We start from the raw sequence: 23,866 nt of genomic DNA on the forward strand, positions 1-23,866 counted from the left end.
ATGAAATATTTTTACCTTATTGAAGCAAAATGTTTTGACATCAAATCAAGAAAGCCAAAATAATTTGACACTTTGCTGTTGAAAATGTACATGTTCTTCCAAAATGTTTTTAGACAAAACTGCATTTTCCAATGGAGAACTGTTCTGTGAGGGGAAAGTTCAACCAGCTCTATTTTTTTCAGTGAATAACATACATTGAACAGATTGTGAGACAGTTTTACATTGGTAATTCCATTTGCAGTATGAAATCCAACAGGCAACTCCCTGAAGAGTGTGAACACTTTAAGGCAGATGTAGTCAATAAGTAAATAAAAAATGTTGGGGTCTGTTTGAAAGCATCTGGTGGTCTGGATTTGGCCCATGGTCCACCTGTTGACTACACCTGCATTAAGGTACCATTGGGTTCCTGGTACAATTCCTTGTTTGATTTTTACTTTGCAGTGGCGTGTGCCACATTCTAATAGGCAATTGACTTTTCCTGGTCCCTTGGACAGCTAATTAAAGACTTACAAAGCCTAGAGAAAAAACAAGGAGTCCTTGTGGCACCTTAGAGACTAACACATTTATCTGAGCATAAGCTTTTGTGGGCTATAACCCCCTTACCAGATGCATGGAATGGAAAATACAGGAGCAGGTATAAATACAGGAAGCCTAGAGAGTCTCTCACATGGATGCATTGCATGATTGCGCCCAAACTAGTAATGGCCCAGCTCCTCAAAGGCATTTAGGAGCCCAGTCAGGCACTGAAATACCTGTGACGGTATTTCACTCGCTGAGCGTCCTGTTTGGTTGTGTGGCTGAACCGCCCACCCGTGGCCGAGGCCAGCGCAGGAGCCAGACAGCGCTCAGGGTGTCTAGGCACACGAATCACCCGCAGGCCCAGCCCTGTGGGCCACAGTAACAGAAATGCTCCCAGCGAGCACTGTAAGGCATGGGGGGAACCCAATGGTTTAGTAGGGTCGCCAACTCTGACTGAAGCTAGTCCGGGAGATTTCCCCCCCCCAGCATGACATAATGTCGTTGTCTTAACATCCCCGGATTGCTTTCCGTGGTCACCGGGACATCCATGCCGATTCCAGGAGCCGCCAGGCCAATCCTGGAGGGTTGGGAACCCTGTGGTCTAGTCTGTCCTGCCACTGGTGCCCTGAGCCTGGCCCTGCCCGATGGGGCCATGCCCCAGCCATGCCCGTGGGCTGCGCTCTGGGGAAAGCTGCTGCCATTTGCCGCAGCCCTGGGCTCCAATCCTGAGCCCCTGCAGCGGGGCAATGGCAGCTGCAGGGGCTCAGGATCGGGCCCACTGGAGCCAGCAGGCGCTGAGGAACTGACTTCACTGAGGGCAGGATCAGGCCCATTGGTGCCAACAGGCGCTAGGACATTGGCTTCAGCGTAGGATCGGGCCCTAAGACCGCCGCAGGATCGGGCCCGTGGGAGCGTCACGGGCCCGGGCAGGAGCGGGCCCTTACTCGGGGATGGGTTAGTTTTTCGTCTCCCGGGACACTCTGGTAATTTCGCGACTGTCCCTTGCCCACCCCGGAAGTCATCCCCGCGGTACCATAGAGCGGCGGATAGAGCGGCGCTCAGTGCTCGCAAGGAAGGGGGTGGGGCGTAGTGCCAACTGTCCCGCTGCCCTTTGCCCCGGAAGCAGCTCGCGGGCGCGGCTGACCGGAAGCTGGATTGGGAGGGGGCGGCCGGAGGGAAACGCTTCTCGGCGCCGCCTGCCTCGCGCCGCTCCCGCCCCGCAGCCCGCGCGCCCGGCCCGCCCGCCCGCCAGCATGTCGCGGCGGCGGCACAGCGACGAGAACGACGGTGAGCGGGGCGGGGGGGCCGCGGGCGGGGCGCGGAGGCGGGGCCCTGCGGTGACCCGAGGCGCGGCGCGGGAAAACGCGCGGGTGGAGCGGCCCCGCAGCGCAGATCGCGGGGGCCGGGCCGGGGCGGGGCGGGGCCCGACTGGCGCCTCGCTCTCCCCGTGCCGCGGACAAAGGCCGTCGCGGTGCCGCCCCGTGATGCGGGCCAGGAGCCCGGTGCACCGCGCCGCGCTCCGGCACGTGCCTGGCTCCGGGCAGGCGAGGAACCCCGCGGGCGCCGGGCTCTGCCCCGCATTGCACTGCCCCGCGCGCGAGCGCCAGTGGGGCCGGGGCCGGGGCCGGGGCCGGGCAGGTGGCTCCAGCCGGTGTCGCTCCTGTGTAAAGCTGCCCTGAGCACTCAGCCCCCGAGGGGCCCCCAGTAACTACTAGGGGGCGAGTCCCTTGGTGGCTCTAGAGCGTCTCTCCCCAAAATGACCACGTACCCGTAACAGTGCAGGGGGCTTTGGTCCAGTGTTCATCGGTTCATTGCCTCTCGCCCTGGGGCAGTACATTGAGTTGAGAGGAGGGATAGCTCAGTGGTTTGAGCATTGGCCTGCTAAACCCAGCGTTGTGAGTTCGAGCCTTGAGGGGGCCACTTGGGGATCTGGGGCAAAATCAGTGCTTGGTCCTGCTAGTGAAGAAGGTAGGAGGCTGGACTCGATGACCTTTCAGGGTCCATTCCAGTTCTATGAGACAGGTATATCTCCATATATTATATTAATGTTTCTGTTTCAGGAGAATTAATTTCTGATCTTTAACGTTCTGGAAGGCCTTTGCTTACAAAAATCAGGTGATTGCTTGTCAAATGGCATTGCCTGTTACATTGTCTTGGTTTATAAAGCACTGTAGTAGACACAGTCTAGATGCCAAGAACGTTACTTTTGCTAATCTATTTCACTTAATGGCAGTAGCAACAGCAGCTTTGAGTAGCATTATAGCCTTTTAAAAACATTTTAAGCTATATCTATCCCCTGCTTGCTGTGTGTGGCCTTGTATTCTACTGTGCAGAGCCCATCTGAATGCAATGGGGGTATGTATAGGTGCAGGCAAGTGTAATAGCAGATTGTCACTCAGGAGTTGAAAATATGGTGAATCATCATTGTATAGTAGCCTCAACCATCAGTATGCTGGCCCCAAATGTCCCCTTCCTCCCCATCACCACATGGATCTCCTTGGTTTTTTTGACAACCTGCATTAGCTGGAGAGAAGGTAGAAAACAAAGGCTGAAACAAAGCATTTCTGCCAGCTTAGGCTGAGGCTGTATTACAGGCTGCAAGAACCTTCCTGTCAATCTCTGCTGAACCTGTCAGATCATGTCTTGAGAGCTAACCCACTTGTACCAAGTGCTTACAGCCCACACCAGCACTGAGCATGGGGAAGAACTAGCATTCTACTTCACTGAAAAGGGGTGCACACTTAAGGAGGCTTCCCAAACTGCATGGATCTGCTGTCATGCCTGCCAACAAACAGGCCACCTCGGTTTCCCCAGTTCAGCTGTACATGCAGCCACTAGGTAAATTGGTGAGATGACTGGATTTAAATGCCAGCAATATACAGATGACACCCACCTCTATCTATTCTTTACTGCATACAGCCATGCCACTATCACCAAGATAGTCCAGTGCTTGGATGGTATCAGCTGATATGTGAACAGCTGGCTGAAGCTGGACAAGATTATGGTGGTCACTTCAGAGAATTTGCAGCAATGAGACAGTCTTTTTATTAAAGGTACACACCCACAACTGATCAGACTGTCAGCCTGCAGGTTAGCGGCTCCTGGATTCCTTGCTGACACTAATACTAATGTGATATACCTGGACGTAAAGCCGTCAGTCCACCTAGTACAGACCGTTACAACACAGGTTACCGGGAGCACATTGAACTTGTCCTGCACTCTACCCTGGCTTCTTACAGAATCACATCAAGGTCTCAGTCCTTTTTCTTGAAGGTGCTCAATGATCTGGGCCCGACATGTCTAAAAGATCAGCTAAAAAGCTCTGGCATAAGGACTGTGGTCGACAGCTTCACTCTCTTGGCACAATAGAATTTACTACCGTAAGGGGAAGGTTCATCTGTGCAGGATGCAGACTCTCAGTGGCCAGTTCCAGGCTGTCACAGCTCCTACGGGAGTTTGAAGGACCGTTACAAACTTCGCCACCATTGCTCCAGCTGCAAGGGGCACGATTTCCACCTTCCCTTCTCTACCACCTATACAGCGGTGTGCGGCTTTTAAAACAGATGAAACTCTACTAAAACAAAATGCATGGTATGTACAGTTCTACCCTGGGGAGATGGTGAGAAAATGAACCACGTGTGATATCCATCAGTCATGTCGCTTAATGCCCTAGTGTTGACAGTGTGATAAGATCATGTATAGAACAGATGCCTCTTTTGGGGCATATATAGTTAACTTGATGCAATCCTACAGACAGAGAACTCTACTACTTTTGCTAGCAACATTTTCAGCTTTTGTATGAGCATTGAGTTTAATATCGATTCTAGAAGGTTTTTAGTGATTGTTTGCTTGTTTGTCTAGTCTTTTTTCCAAAATAAAAAACCTGATAAGTAAAAGGCTACATGGGCATCTGTGCTTAGGCATGTTATCTTTGGTGCCAGATAATCCCAAATGGTACTTCAGATGAGCAGTATTTAGGTACTGCTAACTCTATAACATATGCTTAACTTACTCTGCATGTACCACTGATACTGTGTCTTGCACTTAAGCAGAAATGCACTTCCAAAAACTTCTTTCAAATAAGAGGGTGAAAAGGACTTGATTCTCTGTGAATAAAATCCTAGAGAGTAAAATAGCTACAGAAACTGGATATGTTTTAATTAATACGTTAGCTTTGTTTTCAAGTTTGTTGGGTCTGTCTTAAATAATAACACCTGAATGTCTTGTAGGTAATTTTTCTTATAGTACAGAACTGGAACGTGAGCTGAGGCTGACAGAATTGTTCAAAAATTTTTTTTTAAAGCAGTCAAGGAATTATTTAACTGGTATTCTTGGTTTCATGAATGTATTGAAACAGGAGGACAACCGCATAAAAGGAGGAGAACATCTGAGCCATCTGAAATTGAAGAGAGACTGGAATCTTTAATATGCAGAGTTGGAGAGAAGGTATGAGTAGCAATTTCTTCTGACAAATTGAGCTATTGGTTTTGAATCTTTGGATGTAAGAGTTGAGGCTTCTGAGAGAGCTCTGTCTAGTACACGAATTGCGACTTTTGTGTCAGTGGTTACTAGTGCAGTCCTCAATCTAGTGAATGGGTGTCAGAGGGGGAAAAGGATACTGATGGATTAAATTCAAAAGAGAAGTTCAGGGTTTTTATTGAGAGATTTTGATGGAGGAAGGAATAAACAAAGTACAGGGTAAGAGGAATATCCCATATGCACGGATCCCAACTGCTATGGATGGGAATCAAAAAGTGAGGCTGGACAGGGAGAGAAGGGGAAAACAGGAGATAGACTGGTCTTTTTCTGGAACTGTCTTCAGTGTTATAGAGAAGAAAAAATGGCATGAAGCCAGGTAATGAAATAAGGTATAAAATAAGTAGTAAATAGGACTGACTGGTTAGTGTTTGTAAATGCTAATTTAATTTTAATTTCACCCAGTTTTCTATAAATACTTTAGTCATGTTCTGCTAGGTCTAACTCAGTGAGTCTCAAACTTTTTTTACTGGTGATCACTTTCACATTGCAAGCCTCTGAGTGGGACCCACCTAATACATTAAATACACTGTTCAATATATTTAATACCATTATAAATGCTGGAGGCCATCAGGGTTTGGAGTGGAGGTTGACAGCTCACAACCCCCCATGTAATGACATCATGGCCCCCTGAGGGATCTCGGCCCCCAATTTGAGAACCGCTGCTCTAACTGGATACTACTCTGTGGTTATATTGCTTGTTGAACACTGGTGAAATTAATTGAGTAGTATGCTCACTAACTTTTCCTGCTGTCCAGATTGCTGAAATAGTTAAAACCTTAGAAATGCCTTTTGTGTAAAGCTAATTGGCAGTGTTTCAATTAAATACAGTACAGAACTGTTCTAATTCTTTACATTTCAGGGGGCATGGCAGCACAGGTATCTAACTTCGATGGGAGGCCCTTGTATGTTTCAAGATCCAGGCTATAGCTACTTAAGGGATCTTTTTAGTTTTTCTTTTTTAAAAAACATTTAAATGAGATTAGAATGGTCCTGCCCCTTAATATATTTGCAATAGATTGAGAGTAACAAAGAAATAAAAATGGACAGCCTTCTACAATTTTGTGCGGAATTCAGGAGGTATTGCTCGCTGCCTTGTCTTACTAATCTCCTGTGTACTTTCAGCAAACTGAAAATATCTCATATAGCCAGATGAAATTTGAAACATCACTCCCACTAAAAAACAAACTTTTATTCTTACCCAGATTTATATTCTATCAATAAGAGCAAAATAAAATAATCTTCCATTCAAACAAGCTTGTTACTGAAGAGTTGGCTGGCTATCCCTTGATTTGGTTGTGATGGCTTTCAAATTATCTCTTTTCTTAGAGTACTTCGTCTTTGGAGAGCAACTTGGAAGGCCTAGCTGGTGTCTTGGAGGCTGATCTGCCAAACTACAAAAGCAAGATATTAAGAATTCTTTGTACAGTGTATGTATGCAAAAGATTTGTGGAGCCAGGTGATGATGTATTATCTACACTAAATGCTTTTCAAACATACATGACATATTTAAAATGTTCGTATGAACAGCTCGTCCATTACTGACACTTTAAGTTTACTTTTAGCCAAGGAAATTGGCAACAGTAACAACTGGAGGAAAAACTAACATACACACTGCATTCTCTTTAAGACAGGGGTCAGCAAACTGTGGCCAAGGGGACACATCTGGCCCTCCAGACATTTTAACCTAGCCCTCGAACTCCAGCTGTGGAGTGGGGTCCAGGGCTTGCCTCGTTCTGGTGCTCCAGCCGAGGAGCAGGGTCAAGGGCTTGCCCTGCTCTGAGTGGCTCCTGAAAGCAGCAGCATGTCCCCCTCTCTGACTCCTATGCGTAGGGACAGCCATGGGGCACCACATGCTGCCCTCGCCCCAAGCACCACCCCCACAACTTCCATTGGCCAGAAATCGCAGCCAATGGGAGCTTCAGGGGCAGTACGCAGAACTTCCTGGCCGTACCTCTGCACAGGAGCTGGAGTGGGGACATACCTCAAGCAGCTCCCAGAAGTAGTATCAAGTGCCACCTGGAACCTGCACCCCTGCCCTCCTCTGGCACCTCAGTCCCCTGCCCCTACCTGATCCCACGCCCTGAACCCCTCGGTCCCAACCTGGAGGACCCTCCTGCACCCCCAACCCCTCAGCCCCATCCCCCCAGAGCCTGCACCCCCTCCCACGCCCCAACCCCCAATTTCATGAGCATTCATGGCCTGCCATACAATGTCCATACCCAGATGTGGCCCTTGGGCCAAAAAGTTTGCCCACCCCTGTCTTAAGGCCTTCGTCTGCTCCAAGAGCAGTTAAGCAGACAGAGGGTCCCAGACCTACTCCCCACCACAGCAAGCCATCTTTCATCATTGGTAGGGTGGGTCTGCAGGGGAGGGCCTTGATGCTGAGAGACCTCAGGTGAAGCTGTCAACTAGTGGCATTTCTTCTGGGCCTTGGTGTTGCACTTTTATACTCTCTGTATCTTGTGTAAGATGAGGTGTTAAGCTCCAGGGTAAGTGAAATTAGAATTGAACATGCAGTCAAATGATATAACAGCCACATTTTTCTGACAATTGTAATGCAAGTTACAATCTTAGTCGAGGAGTTAATTTGTTTCCAACAAGAGTAATGCAAGTGTCAGGATACAAAAGTACATATGAATACAAAACATAGTTAAGGAGATGACCTGAATTATCTTCAGAACTATCCCTTTGAATTTCTTAAGCACTTTCCAATTAAGATCAGTCATGTTGATGCAATAGCCTTTTTGTGTTTAAATTTAAACGTTTTTATATGCAATGCAGAATGTACCTCATCTTACACAAGATACAGAAAGGATAAAGTCTCTTATGTATTCCTGATGTTTCACTGTATTTAAAGGAGTTACACAAGGCCAAACAAAAAATACTTGTTTAGTAGGGCATAAAAATCTTCACAGCCTTTAGCTCTTGAACTGCTTAGTCATATTCATATTAAAATGTATATGAAAGGGATGAGAGAAGAGGGTGTGAGAATCATTATTTCCACTCTAGTTTAGGTTTTTGTTTTTTTTTTAAACCTACAAAAAGGTTTTAGGACTCTGTCTTAAAATCTACTTTAACCCAAGTTGGGCTGCTGGTTCACTAAAATAAAATTGTCAATCTTCTGTAAAATGATGCTGTCTTGTGGCTTTTAAATTTCAAAGCCTCTTTATAAAATAGTCCTCAAAACACCTCTATGAAGTGTTTAAAATTTCCAGTAAATGCCATTCCAGGCTCTTATGCCATTTTTATTGTCAATAACAAGTTCTATCCAATTCACATTAACTTCAGTGTGAGACTGACGGATATTAATTCTTATGATACAGATTAACATCTGATGCAATATTTTTTTTTTTCTTTTCTACATTTAAATCAGTGCACGTCTGTTACCAGAAAAGCTTACCGTTTACACAACATTAGTTGGGTTGTTGAACGCCAGGAACTACAATTTTGGTGGGGAATTTGTAGAAGCTATGATTCGTCAGCTCAAAGAATGTTTGAAAGCCAATATGTATAATGAAGCTGTGTATTTAGTAAGTAGTATTTTTTTTCACCTCTTATGCTCCTTTCCCCTTAACCTGATGTGCTGTCCCTGTTACACCTGCGAGAAGTAGGATGTGTCTAATTGTGATACTGGGGAAACTGGTCTGTTCTAAAGTCAACATGCAGTATTCCATAGGTGTACTAGGAGAAGATGGGAGGTGTGCAAGAGATTTTTCCTCCCAAAATAATTTTAATTCATTCTTTTAGAGAGCAACTGTTATGATATAGTATCAGAGGGGTAGCCGTGTTAGTCTGGATCTGTAAAAGCAGCAAAGAATCCTGTGACACCTTCTAGACTAACAGACGTTTTGGAGCATGAGCTTTCGTGGGTGAATATCCACTTCGTCGGATGACATGCATCCGACAAAGTGAGTATTCACCCACGAAAGCTCATGCTCTAATACGTCAGTTAGTCTATAAGGTGCCACAGGACTCTTTGCTGCTGTTATGACATAGTTTATGGGGCAATACTTAAAGTGTGCGTTGTTCAGAGAGGGACTCATTTTTTACACTGCATGCTTCCTTTGTGCTACTAGGCAAGTGCTAGTAACGTTTTTGTCCTAGTAGTTTGTTTTAGTAGCTGAATGAATATTTATGTTTGTTGTCAGGTCTCAGACTTGCGATTACTTCAGCAAGTTTGTAGTAAGAGAAGAGTCTAGAAATGTGTGTATCATCAGAACTTTTCTTTACCCATTAGGTTCGTTTTCTGTCTGACCTTGTGAATTGTCATGTAATAGCTGCGCCTTCAATGGTAGCCATGTTTGAGAACTTTGTGAGTGTGACTCAAGAGGAAGATGTGCCCCAGGTAAGCAAAGGAGTCTTTACTTTGTGAATGACTTGCTAGTCTATCAGGAATTTTTCACAGCCCAGCACTTACAGTACCAGCCATGTAAGGGGTTAAAATGGGCTGGTGCAATGGTAAATTCCCTAAATCGGTTGCTGACTATAGTTCCATAGTATGGCTAGAAGGTAGCAGTGGTAATTGGAGAAAAAAATAAAGTAAGTACTTGGCCCCTATACAGTCAGTTGGCTCAGATGGCTTTCTTTACGTTCAAATTTGGCATATACATAATCCTCAGACTCTACCAAGTTTGTGTCTGAAACTTTAAAATGCTGATCTAATCTGAATGACTCTAAAAATGGCTTTTCTCACTCAGTGACTTTCAAATAAATTACAACCCAATTTTACAAGAAAAACATTTTATTGTCTAGCAGCCGGCCATGCAAATCTACCATGGTCTATGAGAATCAGATGATGCAGAAGAAGCAAAGTGCACAATCATCGGTAGTGTAAAGATCCTGAAGGCCAGATGAGGGCCTCAGGGACTTCCGTTAATTTCCATTGTCTTCAAGTGATTTAGACAAAGAATCAGGGAAAGGACCACTTGGAGTCCTGTTCCCCCCAAGCCCTACACCCGTTTCCTGGGGAAGGCTTGAGAATAATATCCTCACCACTTGATACAGGTGAACAGAGACCCAAACCCTTGGATCTTAAGAACAGTGAAAAATCAATCGGGTTCTTAAAAGAAGAATTGTAATTAAGGAAAAGATAAAAGAATCACCTCTGTAAATTCAGGATGGTAAGTACTTTACAGAATAACGAGTCAAAAACACAGAGGATTTCCCCTCTAGGTAAAACTTTAAAGGTGCAAAAACAGGGATAAACCTCCCTCTTAGCACAGGGAAAATTCACAAGCTAAAGCAAAAGATAATCTAATGCATTTCTTTGCTATTACTTACTATTTCTGCAATACTAGATGCTTAGTCCAGGTATACTTAAGGAGATGTATTTTTCCTGCCCTGGTTCCTTGCTGACTCAAAGAGAACAAAAACCAAGACACAAACAAAAACCTTCCCCAACCGATTTGAAAGTATCTTCTCCCTTTATTGGTCCTTTTGGTCAGGTGCCAACAAGGTTATCTGAGTTTCTTAACAGTTTTCAGGTAAAAGAGGAATTAACCCTTTACAAGGTAAAGAGGGATTTTATGCTACCCTTAGCTTTATGTTTGACAGTCTTCAAACAGACTTTTCACATACAATTGTTTTCTAACTTTCAGTTCTATTGATACAGAAGTCATAATTGAGTACAGGTCTTGTCTTCATGGAAGTTGGCAGATATGCTATTGAATGCACCTATATGGGAGAAATCGTGACGAAAAAGGCCATTTTTACAGACTGTTCCTTTAAAGCGCAGTTCTGTTTTGAAAAGCAATTGTCAACTTCAATTTGAACCAAAATTTTAATGTTGTTAAAAACTACATATTTTATGAGAACCTGAAACTGTGTTAAAAACAGACAATGGAATTTTATTATGCTTTCCTGCAGTGTTTGAAACAAAACCTGTATGTCAGTGTTTGGTTTCACTGGTCAAAGAACACACACAGTAGCAAGTAAATCGCTTGTTTTTTTTAAATATTTACTGCTTCTGATCTAAAATATTAATAAAGATTCCTTTTGTAATAATGTCATTAAGTTGATGGCTAAATCATTACAATTAATATTGCCAGTGCACAATATTTTTACCTTACCAACTTAAGTATGTATGTGGTGTAGTTGTAGTCACGTCAGTCCCAGGATATTAGAAAGACAAGGTGAGTGAGGTAATATCTTTTATTAACTAATTCTTTTAAGAAGTTGGTCCAGTTAAAAGATACTACCCCGACCACCTTGTCTTAAGTGTGGTTATCCAGATATTTAATGTCATGAACATGCATATATCTGATATCCACACATTGCAATACATTCACGCTTTTAAACACAGAGCTGCTGAACACATCTTTGGGTTCTGGTGGCTCTATGAACTAGCATTGAAGTATAGCTGCACTTTCCAAAGTAATGGTTATTTCTTTGATTCTAGGTGATTTTTTCCATTGTATTCAAAGGAACTTATTCTCTCTAATCCTTGCCAAGTAAAATGGGTTGCTTCTTGAGAAATTCCTTGTTAAAAGTATGGAACGTACTTTTTTTTCCCCTTGTTCTCTGCAGGTACGATGTGACTGGTATGTATTTGCATTTCTGTCATCTCTGCCCTGGGTTGGAAAGGAACTGTACGAGAAGAAGGACGCTGAGATGGACCGCATTTTGTCCCAGACTGAAAGCTATTTGAAGTAAGACTACAGCCAACATCAGTCCCCTCTATCCTAACACCTGGTGAAATGAAGAATAAATAGCTTTGCTTATTGGTCATTCAAAAGTAATCTAAAATTGTAAAACTTGATAATTCTCAGAAGTCTGACACAGTGAAATGGCATAGATTGTGGGATTTTTTTTTAACACTAAATGATTGAAGCACCTGTTTCATACTAGTAGATCCAGTTTTCCAAAACTTGTTTAGCTTTTATAATTGTGATGCAAAAACACTAGATCTCTGTTCATTTTGGATCGTTTTTAAGAGTTCCTTTAACAGCAGCTCATTAAAGATATAGGACTTGTCTTTACTGCAGTGTTAATTTGTGTGATGCCCCAACCCAACTCCTGTCCACATATAGATCTATAGCTTAAGTTAAATAGTGCTTTAAACTTGAGCTCGCTGGCCAGTTGGGCTGTGGGTTGAAGCTTGAGTGCTGCTAACACTCAAGCTAAGAATGTGATGGGGGCTCAACTTCTCTGTTTCTTTTCAAACACTGGATGCTGCTAATAGTCACTCTATGCTGCAAAATGTCCACTATAACTGGATGAGTGAACTCAACATTGCAGCAAGGACAACCTATATTAGCACTTTAAATAGTATCTGACAGATTAGTAAATGTTAGTTTACTACAAAGCTACTCAGCTGAGGAGCTCAAATGCTGTACATGCACAATAGAAAACATTACTTGGTCTAGATTTCAGTTTTAAAATGGATAGCTTTTCTTTCTATATGTAATAGACGGCGTCAGAAGATCCATGTACCCATGTTACAAGTTTGGTCTGCTGACAAACCACATCCACAAGAAGAGGTAAATGGATTTTATTTGCTATGTAGTAACAAAAGTAGAAAAATCTCAGGCTAAAACACTTCTGAAAATGATCTTGTTGAAGCAAAAATGTCTCCCTTTCCCCATGTTTTCTGTTATCCTCAGTAGGTTCTAGGTCCAGCTGTCTTCAGTTTCTCAGGTCTAAACCTGTGCAAAGCTTGGTCATTCTACAGGGAGACACTTGTTTTCTGGCACACCACTTAGGAAAACACTTGCTGCTCAGTTGAGCAATGGTTGAAGACTGAGATCACTGCAGGAAGAGTTCTGTGAGGCTCCCTTTTTTGGGTATCATGATGTAACTAGTTATCTAGTCACCATTTGGGAGAGTTGCATTGTGTTGAAAACAACACTAACTTTGACAGAAAGGGAACCTGCACTGTTTGCCCTTCAGTGACCTCATTCTTTGCAGCTGTCTTGTGTTCACCAGTAGGTTCAATTTGAGAGGCCTGTCTTTTGTCTCCTTCACTCTCGAAAGGACTCCACCTGCTGTCGTGTGGCAAGAAGCACAGGCAGCACTCCCACTCCTCCCCCGAGAAGACAGGTATGAAGAGTTGCATTGATAGTGGTGGCCGGGGATCCCAGCTTGGCCACCTCATGGGAAATCAAAGGAACTGTTTTCCTGTGAAATGCAGAGCTATTGGCATAGTTCAGCCCTCGGCAACATAGCAGGCAATGGAGCAGCACAAGGGGCTCAGGGAAAGATGCTCCCCCTTCAGCAAATGTGTTCAGTACTCTTGACCCCTCCCACTCAAGATTGTAGCATCTCCTTAGGCTCTGAAGCTTGGTGTGTCTCTGAAGCTCACAGGAAAAGCTCTGTCACAGAGTAAGCGTGGGCTCTGTTGAGCTGAGTAAGAGGCAGGGGCGACGGATTCTGCTTCAAAGTAGACGGATTCTGCTTCTGGCCTGGCAATGGGGCCGAAGAGCTTGAGCTGGGCCAATGTAAGAGCTGCACAGCCAGCTGTTGGGAGCCACAGACCCTCCACTTGCCCTGGGTGGAGGGGTCTGGGGTGGGGACATGGGCCAGGGGCTGCTCTGGGGTGGGGAGGGGGGGGGGCTTTGGGGTATGTGAGACCCCTCCCACCCCAGGTAGGGGTGCTCCTCACAGCTTCTCTGGGCCACTCTTACCTGGGACAGGATCCACTTCTGGCGGCCTTGGGGGGAAGAGGACATGCAGGGGGCTGAGTCTGTGGCAAAAAATGGACAGGTCAGGCCTCTTGCATGCCCCCCCCCCCCCCATATCATCAAGCAAAGAGGGAATGTGACTCCTCACTCTCTGTCCTTATGGGAACATGCTACCACCAGGATATTGAGAAGCTACAGGCAAGATACAAAATGTATAGGGATGCATATTTAAAAGTGCTGATTACTGAGTCAGTAAAGTATCGATCAATCTCTGAAAGATTTTTCTGACAAGTTTTTTTTAATTTTGTTTTCTAAAGTCAAGAAATACAGAAAATAAGAATTGTCATGGCTTCTGTTCACCCGAAACATAGAAAACTGCACTTAGAAGCTATTGTCTCTTGTCTCAGTATTTCCTTTGTTTTCTCTCATTGGTGACTTAGGAAATAATTTACTGCTGCTCCTGCTTATGTTGAATGTATCATAGGCTTATATGCGCCCCATCACTAACAATAGTAGAGCACTGGGTTATTTTATTAGTAGTAGAATTTTAAGTGACAACACTTGTGAATATGTGGAACTATGAAGGCTACTTTCTTCTGTGTATAGAAATTACTAAATTTAACCAAACATCAGTCTTTATTTCCTAAATGAATAGATGGTTGCTAATAAGCAGCCTAGCCAGATGCTTTGCTTTTCTGAATATGTGAGTTCAGTAATGAAGAAATCTTTTCTGAAAATGCCTGGTGCTCTGAAGGGCTTTCTGGAGTGGCTGATGGAGAAACTAAGCTCTTGCAAGTGACGATATAGAATTTTGTAATTTCCTGAGATACTGTATCTGATATTTAAAAATATTTTCTGTCTTGTTTTCAGTATTTAGACTGCCTTTGGGCTCAGATTCAGAAGTTGAAAAAAGATCGCTGGCAGGAAAGACACATTCTGAGGCCCTATCTTGCCTTTGACAGCATCCTCTGTGAAGCACTGCAGCACAATCTGCCTCCTTTCACTCCACCACCTCACACTGAAGATTCAGTTTACCCTATGCCAAGAGTCATCTTTAGAATGTTTGACTACACAGATGATCCTGAGGTATGTCATCTTCAGGAGGTGGAGGAAAGCGATGGTTTTACATACTGACATCTAAATCTAAAGCAAGGGTCACAAAGCTGGTGGGAACCCAGGCCAAAGCAGGGTGAGACTTCCCCCCCTTTTTATGGAGTGTGAAGATCAGCAGAAATACTGTCTGTTTTCATGCCACTGGGAAGACACCAACATGAAATATTTACTTTGGCAGTTCATGTTATCATACATGTCAACTTCGTTTGACAATTGAAAATTGCCTGAGTTAATATCTTAACATATACAGACATTTATAATATATCATAACGTATGTGTAAGATATATGATAAATGAATTTAAGGTGCACCTTTAGCTACCTCACTGTCTCACTGAGATGATTTCTGATGTTCCAAACCCCTGAGTAGCTTCAGACAGCTGAGTGGGTTTTTTAAAAAGTCTGCCAGAGAAACCTTCCCGCAAATACAGAAAGTCCTCTTCTCCCCTCCACCAAAATGTACTTGGGCCCAAAGAGGGCAGTGTTTTGTCCTAGAACATTAATAACTTTTCTGCAAAAAAGTCACAGCATTCAGGTCTGTTGTTACACTACCTTGCTGAGCTAGAAACAAGATCTTTATACTGTTGAAAATGGGAGAATCTCTGTTTCTGATGAGACCTAATTCTTGAAATAACCGACTTTGAATTGTGGCACTTTGAGGTGTAGTAAAATTGCTGGATTAGCTGCAGAGCCCTGTGCATTTAGGGTGCATGGTAACTGCAGCACTTGGCTTAAGAGGCAGAAGTACATTAAAAAAATCTCCATGAAGCTTTTAAATTTTCTTAAATAATTGTAGAAATTATTCAGCGATATGTGGTGTGCATGTACGTGGTACCATGGTTTAAATGTTTTATTGGTACTCATCTGGGATGGTTGGCCTAGCTCGTGGCTTTTGCAGTTTGTGAGTAGTGCAGTGTTATGACAGACTCTCATCAATAAAACCATTATATTATGTTGTCATGTATTCTCTGCTTAAAAACTTTTTAAACAGTGCCAAATACTACACACAATAATTTTGACCTTGTGGATTCAAAAATATTTTATAAATCTCCCTGTGAACAGGAGCTGGTATCCTAATTATGGGAAGAGCAAGTAACTGTCTCACTGCCTTTGATTTGCCTTTCAAAGACACACTTTCAAAGACCATTGGTGTCATAGTATAATTCCCCACTCTGAACCTTAGCGTCCAAAAGATGGGGTACCAGCATGAATTCCTCTAAGCTCAATTACCAGCTTAGAACCTGTAGCGCTGCCACCAACCAGGAATTCCAGTGCCTGGTACACTCTGGTCCCCCCAAAACCTTGTCCGGGAACCCCCAAGACCCAGACTTTCTGGATCTTAACACAAGGAAAGTAAACCCTTTCCCTCACCGTTGCCTCTCCCAGACTTCCCCTCCCTGGGTTACCCTGGAAGATCACTGTGATTCAAACTCCTTGAATCTTGAAACAGAGAGGAAAATTCACCTTCCCCCTCCTTCTCTCTCCCCCTCCCAGACTCTCCCTGAGAGAGAAAGTAATCCTAACACAGAGAGTAATTAACCTTTCTCTCCCCCTTCCCTCCTTTCTCCCCACCAAGTCCCTAGTGGATCCAGACCCAGTCCCCTGGGGTCTCACCAGAATAAAAAAACAATCAGGTTCTTAAACAAGAAAAGCTTTTAATTAAAGAAAGAAAAAACAGTAAAAATTATCTTTGTAAATTTAAGATGGAATATGTTACAGGGTCTTTCAGCTATAGACACTGGGAATACCCTCCCAGCTTAAGTATACAAGTACAAATTAGAATCCTTCCAGCCAAATACACATTTGCAAATGAAGAAAACAACCATAAGCCTAACTCGCCTTATCTACCTAGTACTCACTATTCTGAACTGATGAGAGCCTGTATTGGAGAGATTGGAGAGAAACCTGGTTGCACATCTGGTCCCTCTGAGCCCCCAGAGTGAACAACAACCAAATTCTAATAGTGCACACACAACTTCCCTCCCTCACGATTTGAAAGTATCCTGTCCCCTAATTGGTCCTCTGGTCAGGCGACAGCCAGGCTCACTGAACTTGTTAACCCTTTACAGGCAAAAGAGAGATGAAGTACTTCTGTTCTATTAACTCTTACTTATCTGTTTATGACAATTGGTGTAATCTGAGAATACAATACCATTAAGTAGACAGGAGTAATTCACTAAATGTATGGCTATTTTAGTATATTTATGTAACCTTTTCTTTACTGTATCTGGAAACATGAAAAGCCTGCCTGGTGTGGGAAGTGAGAAGTCAACTTCTCTTGCTATAAATGTGGGAAGGGAGTGCTTCGAATCTTGTTTCATCTAGTTGATATGAATGACATAGTCTGACCTCCTTTGCGGTAGCTGAAAAGGATGCAGTATCCAATGTGCCTATTGATGTGATCCTTACGTGTGGAGTAACTCTTATGAATTGTAGCCATTTTGTGTAATGTTCAGAAGTGGTGTATGGGGCAGTGGGGAATATTATAGGGTGAAATTGTACAGAAGTGCTGAATATATTCTTGGAAGCTCAGGTTAAAAACAACATTGAGTGGTGAAAATGACCAGTAACTGATGAAAACAGGCACAGCTGAAATTGTAGCTGGGTATTAGAGGTCTCATCTACAAACAAGACAAGGTGATACAAAAATCTAGATATGAGTTCTAGTGCTGTCTGCGTTTTGTTGGAAATTGTCTTTAAGGATGTCACTTTATTTGAAACTAGCCCTTTGTATTTTAGCAGTTTAAAACACTCGTTGAAACAGATTGTTTGCTTAGAGGATGTTTTTATACCGAACAGCAAAGTGTTAAATCCCTGTGAATAATTATCGGAACTGCAAAAACGAGGAGTCCGGTGGCACCTTAAAGACTAGCAGATTTATTGGGGCATAAGTTTTGTGGGTAAAAAACCCACTTCTTCAGATGCATGGAGTGAAAATTACAGATACAGGCATAAATATACTGACAAATGAAGAGAAGGGAGTTACCTCACAAGTGGAGAACCAGTGTAGACAAGGCCAATTCGGTCAGGGTGGATGTGGTCCACCCCCAGTAATTGAGGAGGAGGTGTCAATACCAAGAGAGGGAAAATTGCTTTTGTAGTGAGTCAGCCACTCCCAGTCCCTATTCAAACCCAACATAATGGTGTTAAGTTTGTAAATGAATTGTAGCTCTGCAGTTTCTCTTTGAAGTCTGTTTTTGAAGTTTTTTTGTTGAAGTATGGCTACTTTTAAATCTGTTATTCAACGTCCAGAGAGATTGAAGTGTTCTCCTACTGGCTTTTGTATGTTACCATTCCTCATGTCTGATTTGTGTCCATTTATTCTTTTACGTAGAGACTGTCTGGTTTGGCCAATGTACATGGCAGAGGGGCATTGCTGGCACATGATGGCATATATCACATTTGTAGATGTGAAGGTGAATGAGCCCTTGATGGTGTGGCTGAAGTGGTTGGGTCCTCTGATGTCGCTAGAGTATATTTGGGGATGGGGTAGGCAACAGCGTTTGTTACAGGGATTGGTTCCTGGCTGAGTGTTTCTGTGGTATAATGTGTAGTTGCTAGTGAGTATTAGGTCGGAGGGCTGTCTGTAAGCAAGAACTGGCCTGCGTCCCAGGGTCTGTGAGAGTTTGTGATTGTTTTCCAGGATAGGTTGCAGATGGTTGATGATGCACTGGAGAGGTTTTAGCTGGGGGCTGTACGTGATGGCCAGTGGTGTTCTGTTGTTTTCCTTGTTGGGCCTGTCCTGTAGTAGGTGACTTCTGGGTGCCTGTCTCACTCTCAGTCTGTTTCCTCACTTCCCCAGATGGGTATAATAGAACAAGTCCTTTTTCTAACAGTGACTTCATATATCTTAATTCCCTTTTTAATAGGGTCCTGTTATGCCTGGCAGTCATTCAGTTGAGAGATTTGTAATAGAAGAGAATCTTCACTGCATCATCAAATCCCACTGGAAAGAGAGAAAAACGTGGTAAGAAGTATTTTCACTGAGTGAATAAAGGAATAGTGATATGATACCACAATACCTCTTCCTGAATTTTTTTTAGCTTTCTGTCTTGAGTATCGTGACTTTCGCGGGAGACCTTTAAAATCCTGAAATGACTGTTGCCCAAAAGCTTGAGATGAAGAAGTTAGGAAGTTAGAGAAACAGGCATTCCACTAAGATTCTAAATTTAAAATTACATCCAAAAAAGAGCCAGTAGCCTTAGTGATAAACAGGCAGGATTTGTGTGTGCGGCAAGGGTTCTTGCACAAGTACTGGTACAGCTTCTGATTCCACAGAAACTAGAAATCCTGTGTTCTTTTTAAGACTTTGACTGTTACAATTAACAAGAAGACTGCTGTCTGAATTTCCACAGGGAAAGTGGAAAGACTATCTAGAGGTAGCTATAAATTAGTGCAAGTGGACTAGACTTTGAGTAATTGAAGAGTGGCATTATTTTCCTTTGGGACAAATGCTGGCTAATGAAGTGTTCATTAAACGAAACTGCAAAAGTCAGAAGGCCTCTTGTATTTTCCATTAGCTCGCTCTATATTCAAATATCTGTAGTAAAATAAGGGCCATGGGGAGGTGGCTGGGTGGGCACTTGCTAATGAGATAGACTCTTCATTTTTTGGTTCATGAATCAAATCCAGGCAAGGCAATTTTAACTGACCGTTTTTTGTCTGGCTTGTATGAGCTGAGTTTGGTTTCAGTCCAGTTTTCAGGTGGGCAGGTACCAAAATTATGCAGAGTACCACGAAACTTATACTAGATGGTATCTCTGTTAGTAGTTTGAGTATTCAAGAATTGCATATGCTTGGAAATAAACATGTCCCTCCAGGTTATGAGTCAAGCATATCTGTGGGCATGCTTGCACTGATGCTTGTCTTGCACCTGTTGTGTGTGTAAATAGTTGACTTCAGTCTTTAGACCTGTCAATCTGACAGTCTTCATGCAAAAAAATGAACTATTCCATAAATCATCATTTCTTGGTACCTAGACCATATCTAATGTGTTGCATTCTAACTCACATATACTTATTTTTGCAGTGCTGCACAGCTACTGAGCTATCCAGGAAATAACAAGATCCCTTTGAACTATCACATAGTTGAGGTATGCGTTTTACACACTGCATCTTGTACACATACTTGATACCTTTACCTCCTAAATAATAGACTCCAAACCATTGTAGTCCGTTCTTTGGGTATCAGAGTGGCCTGAAGGCTAGGGTGTAGTTTCTCCCTGACTTAAATTATCATCCTGCAGTCTTAATGAGTAGATCAGGTTCAGTTACCACTATTGCAATAGAATTTCAAATAATGGCATTTCCAAAGTTTTACCTGTGTATTTTTCGTAGCTGGCCAATGTACTGATAGGCCAGTCATCTCTGAGATAGGTCTGTCTTTAAGATTTTTAGAGCTGAAAAGAACTTAGTTAAACCAAAAAAAAACAAAAAACCCAAAACCTTTGTGTCTTACTTCTTTTCTGAGTTGCTTAGAGCACTGTATGTCACATCTCAAAAGGTTTTAGCTTTTAATTTGAAGTCAATTTCTGGCTGTTTAGTGATGTTTCTTTTTCCATAGTCACTTCTCCAGGTGGAGGGATTTTTAAGAACTACAAATATGAGTGGAAAGACAAGTGTAGGTTCTCAGTCAGTTCCTCTATTCAGAGAACTCTCAGGCTGATGCAGAACTTTGTACGTTAAACTGAACATTAGGTTGAATGTGGTGACTTGAGTGTTTAACTGCAATTTGTTTTGCAAGGCCTCTATTAAAAAGCGAACATTAAGAACTAGGAAGTTTAGTTAAACTTACAAGCAGGTAATAGTCTTGTGGGTGAATGGCTAAGCAAAATCACTCCAGAAATTTAAAGGTTTACAATCCAAAATCCCCAAATATTTTAAGCCAGGAATTTCATATTTTAAGGTTAACCAAACTACCTCGTCTCTACCCCTATTCAGGCCAAAGAAACACCAGAAATGGAGATTGTTTTATCTCTCCATAACAGTTTTATCGCATCAGTGACTGCAAATCCTAAACTGCCTTTAGTGTTAATCAGAGAGTGGTTGTACAGAATCTGGCATTGTGTTGGCTGTACACAATCTCCAAAAGAAATAATTTACCATTCCCAATTAAAGACTGCTTAAAGGCCTTCAAAAAATTCCAAATCAGAAACATATATAGGGGCCTCCTCTTCAATCACTTACCTGAATAGGATATGAAAGAAATAAGGTTTGTAGGTAAGAAGGTAACAAGGGGAAATGGAAAGTGGGTATTATAGGTTGCTTGACTGTGACTGTTAACCTTCCTGTCTATGAATGTGTCTTTAACAAAACTACAATGTTCTTAGGTTTCTTCTGTCTGAAAATTCAGTGTTAGCAAAAAAACCCAAAACGGCAATGCTCTTGTAAGATCTCTAACATTCAAGTCAGTGAAGCATTGCTTTCAACCTTAATGCTAGTTCAAGTAATGCTTTGTCTGGGGAATTTCCTGCTTTTCAAATAGTCATTTGAATAATAGAAATCATGTGAACTAACTAGTAGGAAAGGAAAATGCCATTTAAGCTTCGATACACGTGTACTTCTGCCTAACTGATGGAGGGCTAAGGTGATCCATATTTCCTCAAAGTGCCATGCAAAGCATGCCCAGTTATGCTAGGTGCTTAAAGGATTCATGCCCTAGGGTTTAGCTCACTTCATCTCATAAAGTTTCTGAAGGCAGGCCTAGAACTCTTCCTTCCTCATTACAATTAGCTGTAAAAAACCCCCTCCAGGTTAGCCCCTCAGATGTGGAGCTCCTGTCCTGCAGTTGGTCTCTGATGAACATTCCAGGTATCTAGCACTCAATGCATTTAGTATCCTGTCAACCCATGTACTTGAGTGTCTTGTGGTAAGTGATGGCCCAGTGTGCCTTACTGTGTGCTGGATGAGATGATGGTGGAGTGGAATCATAAGTCTGAACTTCGTAGAGATCATCAGTGCCCTGATCATCCTGTGGTTCCTTGGAGTACTGGTGGTACTGACAAAGCAGGATGTGCCAATCTGAAGGTCCCATTTCAGCATTTAGTGACCTGGAATTTGTCATTTTAGAAACTTGGTCTTGTGCACCACATCTTGGGACACAGAGCAGCCTCAATTCCTGAGGCTGGATTAAGTGTAGCTTTTGTTCAATCTTAACTGTGGTTACATGCCAACCTCTCCATCACAAACTTTTCTTAAATCAAGAGATTCTGACTTTTGGGAAAACTAAAAGCTTTACCTTATTGTCCAGGAATAAGTTTCATCTTGTAACGTGTGTGTGTGTTTTTTTGTTTTTTTTTTTTTGCTTAAGAAATTCAAGTTGAAAGCACAGTCACTATTTAGGATGCTAACACATTTCTCATGTAATTTTTTGGAAGTCTATATGATTAGGCATTTGTTATGACAGCACGGGAGAATGCAGTGCTGTAGTAAAGGCCAAGATGGCAATTATGCATAATACTTAAATTTCACTTTACAACTTTCTCAGCCCAGAAGCAAATTACTTTAATTTCCTTACTGTTCTTGGTTCTCTTCTAATATTGCAATAGCTCCTGCTGTAAGCACTCTAAACCTCCTCTTTTGATTGTTCATAACTTTGGAAATCATTACTTTTGTGCTGCAGTCTTTCTTCCTGGCTTGGTCTCATCAGAGGTGAAGTTAATGTTGGAATCTATAAGTTAAATTGGTTAAGTAGAACATTTTGTACATGGTGTTTCTTAAATCACTGTGTTTTAATTAGAAATTTTGTGCATACTTGACTCAAAGGAGCTGTCTTGTTCGAGCTCGCCTCATTTAGGAAACGGCTGTACTTGAAGCAATGTTCGTCAGTTTTAAAAATTGAATGTTTAAGGTCTTTAATGTATGCACAGTAGAATTTACTGTTAAGTCTTAATGATACTTCTAAAGCTAGAATCTCTGAATAATCGAGTGCAGTAAAGTGCTTTCACTTTGGATTGATCTTTAACTCTCATGTAGAATTTGAAGTGGCTGGGGTTCTAAGGTATCAGGATCTCCATCAAGGACACACTAAGATCAGATGGAGAACTTACAAAGCCCATTAAGTATTTTCTGTCGTTAAAGGAAATGCAAAGGCATTAGCAAACTGACGCTAGGAACACTAGAGTTGAGTGAACAAGTAGTCAAGGCTAGAAGTCCAGGGTTTATGTTGAAAATTGAACCTTTGTTGTGCCTTTTTGCAGAATTTTAGAGAATAACTAGTTACCAAGTGAAATTGCAACTCTAGTGTTCTTTTCTGTATGTAAAGTCAGAGACTGAACCTGAATTCCGGCATTTCCTAATTTGGCAGTATTGTAGCTGTGCTGGTCCCACAATATTGGAGCGACAGGTGTAATCTCTTTTTTACTGCACTGACTTCTGTTGCTTACACAGAGTTGCTTAGGTCTGGGAAAGGTATCTGGCTGTGACACCGCGTACAACATGGAACAGTTTGTTAAGCATAAGGAGCTAATACATTGCAAGAGACCATGCAAGGTGAAGCGGGAGTTCACACCTCTCCAATAGTATGAGAAAGGAGGGTTAGTGAATCACAGCTTGTAATAATGAGCAATAAATCCATTGTCTTTGAGTCCATGATTTTTAGCTTCTAGCAAAGTTATGAATTTAAACTCCCAGGCTTGTTTTTAAGGTGTTGCGCAGGCTTTCTTTGAAGATGAGGACGGAGAGATGGTTTTTGTTAAAAATGTTTGCCCTCAAGTTCTATGGCATTTGTCTTTTTTTAATCATTTTTTCTGTGTGACTTCATTCATGATCTTAGTGATTGTCTCATTTTCACCCATGTTATTGTTGAATTAATGTTCTCTAGGAGTTCTTAATTTGGCCCTGTAGTGAAGCGACAATTCACCAGTGCAGCACCTCCTGCTGCTTGTCTTGGGAATTAGATCTCCAGCATAGGGAGCACCTCTTACTGGCTGGTGTTTCACCTGCCGCTGGCTCCCGTGTCCCTCCCGGACCCTGGAACTCTTTATCTTGGGGTTCTGCCCACCGCAGTATCCCCACACACTGGTCTCCCCTCCCAGGGGAACCCCCAATGCTCTCCCCCCACCTTGCCTCAATGGCTACTG

At 42.7% G+C, this 23,866-nt stretch overlaps 1 protein-coding gene across 3 annotated transcripts in view; it reads left to right on the forward strand.

Moving 5' to 3' along the window:
• Window positions 1–1,721: 1,721 nt before the first annotated feature.
• NCBP1 (nuclear cap binding protein subunit 1) overlaps window positions 1,722–23,866 on the forward strand; it is a 46,011-nt gene continuing 23,866 nt past the window's right edge. The window contains exons 1-10 of one of the 3 annotated variants that reach the window (XM_030566351.1): window positions 1,722–1,806; window positions 4,877–4,965; window positions 6,385–6,485; window positions 8,432–8,588; window positions 9,296–9,403; window positions 11,584–11,705; window positions 12,467–12,536; window positions 14,547–14,762; window positions 18,657–18,754; window positions 19,816–19,879. In XM_030566351.1, the coding sequence (XP_030422211.1) occupies window positions 1,773–1,806; window positions 4,877–4,965; window positions 6,385–6,485; window positions 8,432–8,588; window positions 9,296–9,403; window positions 11,584–11,705; window positions 12,467–12,536; window positions 14,547–14,762; window positions 18,657–18,754; window positions 19,816–19,879 (1,059 nt within the window). In that variant the 5' untranslated portion in view covers window positions 1,722–1,772. Of the gene's footprint in view, window positions 1,807–3,103; window positions 4,111–4,876; window positions 4,966–6,384; window positions 6,515–8,431; window positions 8,589–9,295; window positions 9,404–11,583; window positions 11,706–12,466; window positions 12,537–14,546; window positions 14,763–18,656; window positions 18,755–19,815; window positions 19,880–23,866 lie in introns of those variants that run through there. The other 2 variants (XM_030566352.1, XM_030566353.1) reach the window with 2 other exon arrangements.

The sequence above is a fragment of the Gopherus evgoodei genome, chromosome 6 (assembly GCF_007399415.2).
Source record: "Gopherus evgoodei ecotype Sinaloan lineage chromosome 6, rGopEvg1_v1.p, whole genome shotgun sequence".
NCBI classification, from domain to species: domain Eukaryota; kingdom Metazoa; phylum Chordata; order Testudines; family Testudinidae; genus Gopherus; species Gopherus evgoodei.